At 48.0% G+C, this 9,425-nt stretch overlaps 1 protein-coding gene across 1 annotated transcript in view; it reads left to right on the top strand.

The window, feature by feature from the left end:
* Positions 1–418: 418 nt before the first annotated feature.
* Mettl22 (methyltransferase like 22) overlaps positions 419–9,425 on the top strand; it is a 19,162-nt gene continuing 10,155 nt past the window's right edge. The window contains exons 1-3 of the mRNA XM_028778355.1: positions 419–509; positions 3,508–3,643; positions 6,435–6,797. Coding sequence (XP_028634188.1) covers positions 3,526–3,643; positions 6,435–6,797 — 481 coding nt within the window. The 5' untranslated portion in view covers positions 419–509; positions 3,508–3,525. The remainder of the gene's footprint in view (positions 510–3,507; positions 3,644–6,434; positions 6,798–9,425) is intronic.

The following is a 9,425-nucleotide window of genomic DNA, read 5'->3' as shown; positions in this document are numbered from 1 at the left end:
TACTTAAACATAAATGTCCTATCAGCGCCCAGAAGATGTACTTGGATGGGTCGTTGTATGTTTTTGCCTTCTGCTTTTGCTTATTGTTTCCTTGGCATACTTAGGAACAGTGGTCAAACATGACTTATTGGGACTCTGACCTTTAAGGACTGCTAACAACCCTTGAAGCAAATTATTTAACTTTATTTTTTTCTGTGCTGGGCTCTCTACACCACTGAGATCCTTAGCCGTATTTAAAATATTTACAAGAGAGATTCCGGACACCGAAGCGCAGAGGCGGTCCCACTCTGGCCGGCTATATATGAGCAATCCAGAGAGGTGACAGCCCTGTCTCCTGCAGCCGCCACAGAGCCGAGCGGAGAGCATCAGGTGTTGGCAAGCGGACGCAGTGTGCGCATGCGCAAGCCAGCGGGCGCTTGGATCACGCCTGCGCAGACCGTCTGTCATGGCGACTTCCTGAGCCCTACGGCCAGGGTTCCGCGTCGGACTTCAGACCAGGGTCATGGCGGGTAAGCACTCGGGAGAGGGGGCGGGACCGGGCAGGACCCGGGGAGCATCTTGGCTTTGAGAACCAAGCTTCCACGACCTTGAAGCCTAAACCCCAATTCCTCCCTCACCCTCAGTTTCCCCTTCTGTATGGAACTTCTCGGTTTCCGTACTAAGTGAGGCAGCCCCTCTGGTTGTGGGATTCGGAAGGGAAGGAGAGGCCGAGTCAGTGACTGGCTTTTTCAGAGTGCAGTGGCTAGCCCACAAATAAGAGTGATGGGCCGCGAAGGAAGGAGGTCCTTGGAGCCCCTGACGCTGCTCTGCGCGCGTGGCCAGCCCTTTCCTGCACCTCTGGGCCCTGAGTTGTCCAGCTTCCTAGCGTTCCCTTTCCCAGCTCCTAATTTTTGATTGTCCAGTGGGAGTGCATCTCACTGCCGGGGAGGAGCGGAGTGCTTTCAACCCCATGATCCCGGTAGACTGGTTTTAGAAATAACAGTGGATGTAGCCCTTAAAGAAAGAATTCGTGGGGACCCAACTCTGCCTAGAGTAGCCTAGACGACCTGCCAGCTCCCCTACAGGAGTAAATTTGCAGCCTGTAACCTGCATCTGCTTTTCCAGCAGTACCCAGGAGGAACTGGACACCTCTCCATTTTCTGGTGGCAACTGCCTTTGCTATTTCTAAGTAGAGAAACTGGCGCAAAGTCTTCCAGCACACTTTTCCATAAACATGATCCTGTAGTTACTGTTTACTGCTCATCCCTGAAACGGACGAGTGTCTCCTTTAATCCTTACACAGGCCCCAAAAGAGACAGGAATGCCGCCCTATTTCCAGAATTCTGACTCCACGTGAAACCCATACAGGAGATACTCATGACCTGGGACTTCTCTCTCAGGCCACGTTTCCTGGGAAACCTTCATAGTTGATACTTTTAAGTGGAAGAAATTGACTAGAAATTAGTAGTGAATTTGTTTTCCATCTATATGTAAGACAATTTGGTCCTTATAGAATTCCACTTACAGAAGAGCAATGGGCATGCATTCTCTGAGGTGTAAATTTGTGCACCATTACAACACAGTCTATCCTCTTATTCATGGTCAGTGTTCCCAAAGATGGCAGAGAGGATTTTTTGGACCCAAAACAAAGCCAGAACACTGTAGGCAGGAGTCTTGTCTTCTGTTCAGAACTAGGGGAGCCAGTCTACCTTGAACCAGCAGATGGTTAGGGCTAGGCTGCGTTCCCTCTGCCTGAATCATGCCTTGATTTTTGTTGCCAGTGGTACTTCTTCCATTTCAATCACATGAAATCCCGAATTGATTTGATTCCCGGCCCCAATTCACACCTGCTTACCTGCTTACGGTTTTTTTGCTGGCTTATCATGTTGTGAAGGGAAAACTAAGCAAGCTTGGAGAAGAACTTTCTGGGCTGGTATCATTGCTATTGCCTGGTATTCATTTATATACAGAGCTCCAGCTGTGGGTAGTTAGAGCATGAAGACATCTGAATTATGATAGTAAAATTAAACTGTTTCCATCTTCCAGTTTGAAAACAAGGTGAGGTCCCCAAGAGTTTGATGACACACAGTTAATAAGCTCTTGAAACCAACACATGGCAAAGAATTCGAGGCTAGTTCACACCTGCTGTGGCTGAAGGACTCTGCTCAGAGCTTCACCTACATACATACACCTCTCCCCACTCCCACACTCCTGCAAGGTGGGAATACGGTTGACAGAACAGGTCAGAGAGGAAAGGGCTTTTTTTCCCCAAGGTCCATAGCTGGGATGTGGGGGAGCAGAGTTTATACCCAGTTGCCCAGCTTCAAGGCCCCGTCAGGCTTCCACTGGTTAGTGCTCTGTGATGAGGTAGAACAGTTTGTTGGAAGGGGATCTTTCCTGTTTGCAACCATTGTGACTTGGATATGGCTTTCTGATTGTAGTTTATGGTTATCTAGGATAGTATTCCTCAGAGACAGGTTGTGAAAGAGTTCAGTAGTAAAATGCCATGTCGTCTGCAGCTCACTCTCAAAGAGTTCAAGGGAGGGAGATAGATAGATAGATAGATATAGAGATAGATAGATATAGAGATAGATAGATAGATAGATAGATAGATAGATAGATAGAAGACAGGATGGTAGATAGTAGATAATAGGTAATATGCTTTAGTAGATAAGATAGATAATCTGTACTAATAGAGGATTGATAGATGATACATTATTAGATAAATGGTCTCTTATTAGGTAGATGGTCTCGATTAGATGGGTATATATTATTTGATAGTCTCTATTATTAGGTACATGCTCTCTATTAGGAATATAGTCTGTTATTAGGCAAACGATCTGTTATATAGAGGGTCTCTTTTTTGTTTTCTGAGACAGAGTTTCTCTGTGTATCCCTGGCTGTCCTGGAACTCACTCTGTAGACTGTGCTGGCTTCTGACAGAGCTCTGCCTCAGCCTCAATGCTGGAACTAAAGGCACGTGCTGCCATCACCGCCCAGCTGGGTCGCTATGATTAGACAGACAGTCTCTGCATTAGATGGATGGTCTCATTACTAAGTAGATGGTCTGTACTATTGAGTAGATAGTCTCATACTGGGTAGGTGTTATATATTACTCATAGGTAAATATAGTAGATATATTATTAGATAGTGTAACTACACAGGGCAAAGTGCTAGCTTTCCATCAATCAAAATGGTAGATGTATGATTATTTACTGTGCTGTTTCCCCAGCTTTCTTGGCTGTTTGAAAAGTGCAGGTAGTATAGACTTGTTATCCCACTAAGACCACAGACTCAAGCTTGTCTGAAATATAGAATAAGTCACAGCCAGCCTGTCTCAAAATAAAAACAGGGCTGAAAATATATCTTAGTGATGGCGAGCTTGTCAAGCTGGTGAAAGGCCTTGGATGGATCCTCAGCCACAGAAGAGACATGGGGGAGGGAATGAGGGAAGGAAGTGTAAAGGGTGTCATCCAGGAAGATGCTCCAGGCTTCCCTTGGCCACCTGGACTTGCTCTTCTGTCTCAGGTGCATCCCAGGAATAACATGGGCCCAACCATGGATGAAGTCACCTTCAAAAGTGACACTGTGCTGTCAGATGTCCACCTGTACACCCCCAACCAGAGGCACCTCATGGTGCGGCTTAATGGCATGGGGCAGCCAGGTAAGATCCAGGTCTGGGTGGAGCAGCTTGCTGCCTGGTGGGGGCCTTTATCTTCACATACTTCTTTTGGGGGAAAGACTGGGTTGTTTATCTGTCACCCTTATTCCCCCTTCCCTTTTTTAATCGAAACTTTATTGCAAAAACTGACAAAACAAAATTCACCCATAAAATTTAATGAGACCCAAAGTCTATATGTCTCAGTCAACTTCTATGCAGTTAGCCATTTTGTATACTTCTATACAGAATAGCCATTCTGAAACTGTGGAACCTCACATTGGATTTTATGATTTCGCTATTAAATGTTTTCTTTTTTACCACTTATCCTCCAACAAAAAAACCAAAACCAAACAAACAAAAATCCATGATACAGTTAGAACTAGAACAGCAACAAACACTGTCTGTTCTTTAGTGAATCAGGAGTCCTTCATTCAGCATGTCACTTAAGTCCTTCCGTCACTGAGCACCTGCTGAGTATCCATCCCATCCAACCTAGCACAGGCATGCAGAAGTGAGTGAGCCCACAGTTCATGCAGGAATGATGCCAGAGCTCTGTGTGACCATAGGCCCCAGCAGTCACCTCCATCCTGTGCCTGGCTGGCTCTGTTCCTTCTTCCTCAGACGCCTGTCTTTTCCTCTGCACAGGCTTCCTGACTCCTCTCCCTGCATCTTGCAGCCAAGCATAGCTTTTAAAAATGCAAACCCAACCATAGCACAGCCCTGACATGGATTCCCCACCAGTCCCCCGTGGTTCTAGGGAACACGTGGCCTTCTACGGGGCTTCTCCTAGCAAGTGTGCCCAGCCTGTTATCCTTCCCTCCATGATCTCTGTGGCCCCTTCAATAACTGTCCCAGTTGGATGACACATTATATTAGCCATTGATAAGCTACAATCTGTGTGGCCAAACCTGGTCCTGCTTTGTTTTTAAAAATAATGTTCTGTTGAAACCCCACCAGACTTCCTTGTTTGTGTGTTTTTATGACTGCAGACAGTTGGGTAGTTGTAGCAGAGATCCTATGGCCCAAAGAGCTTACACTACTTGTTTCCTAACCTGCTAAAGAAAACATTTGCTGGCCCTTATATGGTTGCCACTATGCGTCATATAAGATACAGTTTTATTATGTCGGGGCAGGGATTTCACAGTCTGTAATTACCTTTTTTACTTTGATGTTTGCCACTGCAATCCCTAGATATAAGCCCCCTAAGATGCTGCATTCTGGTTTGTGTCCCCAGCACAGTCGATGGTGAGTGCATGTTTGTTAAGTGGGAGGATAGATGAACGGATTGGTAGATGGTGGATAGGTCAGATGAATGGATAGATGGTGGGTGAGTAGATGGATAGATGGACAGCTGAGTGGATGAAATAAATGATGGTCAGGGTGGGTAGGTGAACAAATACGTAGATGGGTGGTAAGTAGCTGGGTGGACAGTGGTAGATGAATGAGCAAGAAGGATGAATGGATGAGTAGGTAGAATACAGATGATGGGCAGCTGGGAAAGTAAACATGATATAGGCTGGATAAATGGATGGATGGGTGAATGACTGAGTAGATGGATAAACAAGATGCATGGGTGGGTGAATAGGTGGGTGGGTGGGTGGATGCTCAGAACTCGATATGGGGTGTGATACTATAGGAGCCTGAAGCAGAGCCAACAGACTGAGTACTAAAAGCTAGAAAGGATCTGTGTCAAGAGCTAAGGAAGCCATCCCAGGAAGAGGAAATGGCTGCACATGGCACAAGGGCTATTCTCAGGTCCTCCCGTGTCCCCTGCTCCTTGATGATATTTGCAGTGTGAGAAGGAGACAGCAGCGAGCTGTGCCTGATGTAAAGTCAGCTGAGGGGACACAGGTAGATGGACTGGGGACTCTGAGCCGGGCGCCTCTGTGCACTGGCCTTGGCTGGCCTGGGGGTGGATTGTTCCTTATTCCTGGGATGCAAGTGCGGAAACAGGCTCACAGTACACAGATGCCTGACCCAGCCTCGTGTTAGCCACTCTGGACTCCTCATCCTTTTGTTTCTCACCTACCTCCCCTGCTCCGCGCACTTACACTGAAATCTGTCTCAGGGACTTTCTGGCTACCTGGTGATGAAGGATAGTCCAAGTGTGTGTGTGTGTGTGTGTGTGTGTGTGTGTGTGTGTGTGTGTGTTTGTGTGTGCGAGCGTGTTTGTTTGACCTACCATCCTTAAGAAGCACCTGAAGCACCAGGCAGTCTGGATTTGTATCCTCCCTTGACCACTTAGCAAGCTCACTCACCCTCTGCGCCTCAGAGTCCATGTCTATGAGATGGCTGGTATGTTCTGTTCACTGTAACTCTGCAGTTCATCACGTGACTCAGGCCAGATGCCTACACAGGTGCTCACTCAGCAGAGGCTGCTCCGTCAGGAGCTACTGCTCTGGTGGCGTCTGCTGCCCAGATGGTCACTGTTGAGTACAGCAAGCCTCTGCTGCTTAGCCTGTCCCCCACCCCCGGCCTTTACAAGTATCTCTGCTTGAGCTGAGCATGTGGCTCAGTCAGTAGGGTGCTTGCTTAGCACACGCAGCCCCAAGTTTTAATAACAGTGACACATAAAAGGGGTGTCATGGTGCATGTGTACGACCCAGACACAAGGTTGTAAAATTAAGAAGAACAGGATTGGAAGGTCACTCTTGGCTACATAGTGTAGCTTAGGCTATATGGACCCTGCCTCCAAAGAAAAACTAAAGTATCTCCAGTTGGCAGTCAGACTTCTCAAAGCAGAGGAAAAGGACGATGGCCCTGGTGTTGCTCACTGTGTGTTTCTCACTTACAGTCTTCCTGTCCCAGTTCAAGCTCCTGTGGAGTCGGGACTCTTGGACAGACTCAGGGGCTGAGGACAGTGGTCCCAGAGACGTCTCCACAGAGGAGACGCCTCCTGCTGGGTCAGGAAGTGGCCACAGTCATGAGGATTTGTCCCTCCAGGCTGGGGATGACAACACTATCCAGGAAGGGTTGAGTGTTCCCCTGGACGAGGATGGGGATCTGGATGTGGTACGAAGACCACGGGCTGCTTCTGATCCCAACCCAGCAGAGCCTGCAAGAGACAAGGTACACCCCATGATTCTAGCACAGGAGGAAGATGACCTCATGGGAGACCAAGTGCAAGAGAGCTGCCCCCACAACATCATCAAAATAGGTAAATAAAGGTTGTGCTCTCTGGCCACTGAGGCAGTCACAGTGGCTGTTGGCACAGTAGAGCTGTGGGTATCACTTCTGAGTTCAGAATGGCTCTAGTGAGCTGGGAACAGGCAATGTCAGAGCCAGCAGAGTCTCTTCAAATCCTGTAGATCTTCTCTTGCTAGAGATTGCTCAGAGGCTCCCATTGCCCTCGGGATGGAATACAAATGACTCAGCTTAAAAGCTGGGGGGGGGGGGGGACACAGTTCTCACCTCTCCTGAGCACTGACCCTTATCACCCCAGACCCTTCTATGTTCTCCTCACTTCTGGATCTCTGCTGGGCTGCACAGTCACCTCTGGTACCTGCTACCAACCTCTACTTTCTAGCACATTCCTAAGTGCCCCAGGTACTACTTCCTCCAAAAAGCCCTGCTCCTGCCTTCAGCTCCCTTGTTCTCTAACCTGGTATGTGGCTCAGGACAGTTTGTGAAGTGCTTGGCTGGGCTCAAGGAGACAGGAAGCCACGGGAAATTCGGTAGTCAGAGTATGAATGGAGAGTGGTATCAGTTCACAGTAAACTGGAGTGGGCCAGTCAAGTGGATTGGAAGCTGGGGGCTGTGGGCAATGAGAAGGACAGGTGAGAAGGCCCAAGACGAGAGTTTTGACAGACACTTGGAAACCACCATGTGAGGCCTGCAGCCTGGGCTCAACAGGCGGAGCAAGGTCCTTGTGACCTCTGGTGTTGTGACACTTATATCTGATAAGAAGTAAACACCTCATCCCAGATAGGGAACCAATGACAGACCCAAGCAAGGACACCCTCAAAGTCTAACTTAGTGAGCCAGTGGACTTTATTTGGGGAAGAAAGACTTTATCTGACTTGTGTGTCTGATCACAGTCCACCACTGAGGCAAATGAGGGCAGGAACTGTGGAGAAACACTGCTCCAGCCACTATGAGCAGCACGACCCATGGGCTGGTAGTAGTGGACTATATAAGAAATAGAACGAGCCAGTAAGCATCACTCCCCCCAGTCTCTGCTTCAGTCCCTGCCTCCAGCTTCCTGTCTTAGATGCCTCCCTATCTTCCTTTGATGGGCTGTGATACAAGTATAAACCAAATAAGTTGCCGTTAGCCAGTGTTTTATCACAGCAATGGCAAAAGAACTAGGATGGTCCCTCCCCTCTAGGACCAAAGTACAGAGGATGTGCTCCGTAGTGACTGGCCGCCAGCCAGTGTACATTCGGAACAGTTTTAGACGCTAACAACAAATGCCCACAGGAAAGGTCAGGTATTTGGCAGCCTTCCCAGCTGCCCCCTTCTAGTGCTTTCCTGTGGCCTTGGGTCTTCAAACAAGACTGTTTCTCTCAGCCAGGGGCTCACCAGCCCCAGGATAGCATTAAGTTTCTGAAGTGGTAGCTCTTGGTTGTGTCACTATCACCTCAGCACAGTCTTCCACCACAGATGACATGGTCTGGGCTCACTGCTCTTCTGCAGGGCTGGGTCATCCACCCTCATAGTGCACACATCCTTGAGCAGGCTCCCAATCACTCAGCCTAGGGCATGGCACCTCTACACAGTGTCAAGGATGCAGCTCTCACAGGGTGCCAGTGATAGATTAGCAGACTAAAACAGGGTTGATTTAAATCCTCTTTTGTTTCAACCTGACATTAGGAAAACATTTTTGACACATTTTGACTTAATATGTTTTTTCTTGAGCGACTCATTTTCATGGTCCAGCTCCACTGACTTCAAATGTGTGAGGGTTGGGGACGTTGATGAGATCAGCAATTTTCTAGCTGTCCGCTAGTGCACAAGGACAAGAGTTATCTGTGTGTATGCAAAGGAACTGGGGCTTAGTCACCAGCAGGGCAGCGAAAACTCCGGTCCTTGTGAGTGGCTGTCTGACTGCAGAACCATGTTATCCCTCAAGGGGAGCTGCTTCCCTGGGTCCATACTTTCCAAATTCTCTCTGCTTCTGTGAAATGGTGTGATCCAATCCAACAGAGTCTCAGGGTGTGAGCCCCAGGCTGGCTCATGTTCAATGAGTCAGTGTGTGTCTGAGAGGCTGGTGTTGCATGTCTCTTCTCCTTCTGAAAGGCATAGATTGTTTAGTGCTTAGACCAACAGCCGAGGTGGAGACGGCTACTGTTTGTCTTTTAGTCTTGTTTCATTTGGTTTAGTTGGTGCATGCATGTGTGTTTGTGTGTGTGTGCATGCACACATGTATGCCATGGCACACATTGGGAGGTTAGGGGTCAACTCTGTGGAGCTAATTCTCCCCTTCTACCTCTCGGTGGGTTCCATACTTGCACAATAAGCACCTTTGCCTGAGGCGCCGTCTCCAGCCCTTGCTTTGTTTGTCTTTTAGAAGGTTCTTGCTCTCTACCTTACATCTGCAGGGTTATACCTATGAACCAGCTTGCTCCTCAGATTTTATGATGAGACTATGTTTTAGTTTGTGTGGGTTTAGCAGGCTCTGGAAACTTCTTTGTTGTGTTTGTTTGTTTGTTTGTTTGTTTAAACCTCACACAGCTATTTGCAAACATTTAGTACAGAGTGAGTCCCTTGACCAACCTGGGCTACAGTACGGGGGGGGGGGGGGGGGGTTACAAAGATCGGAATAGCTAGGTAAAAAAAAGGTCGG

This window comes from Grammomys surdaster, unplaced genomic scaffold (genome assembly GCF_004785775.1).
Source record: "Grammomys surdaster isolate TR1022 unplaced genomic scaffold, NIH_TR_1.0 334, whole genome shotgun sequence".
NCBI classification, from domain to species: Eukaryota; Metazoa; Chordata; class Mammalia; order Rodentia; family Muridae; genus Grammomys; species Grammomys surdaster.
This window is presented reverse-complemented; position numbering and strand designations above follow the sequence as displayed.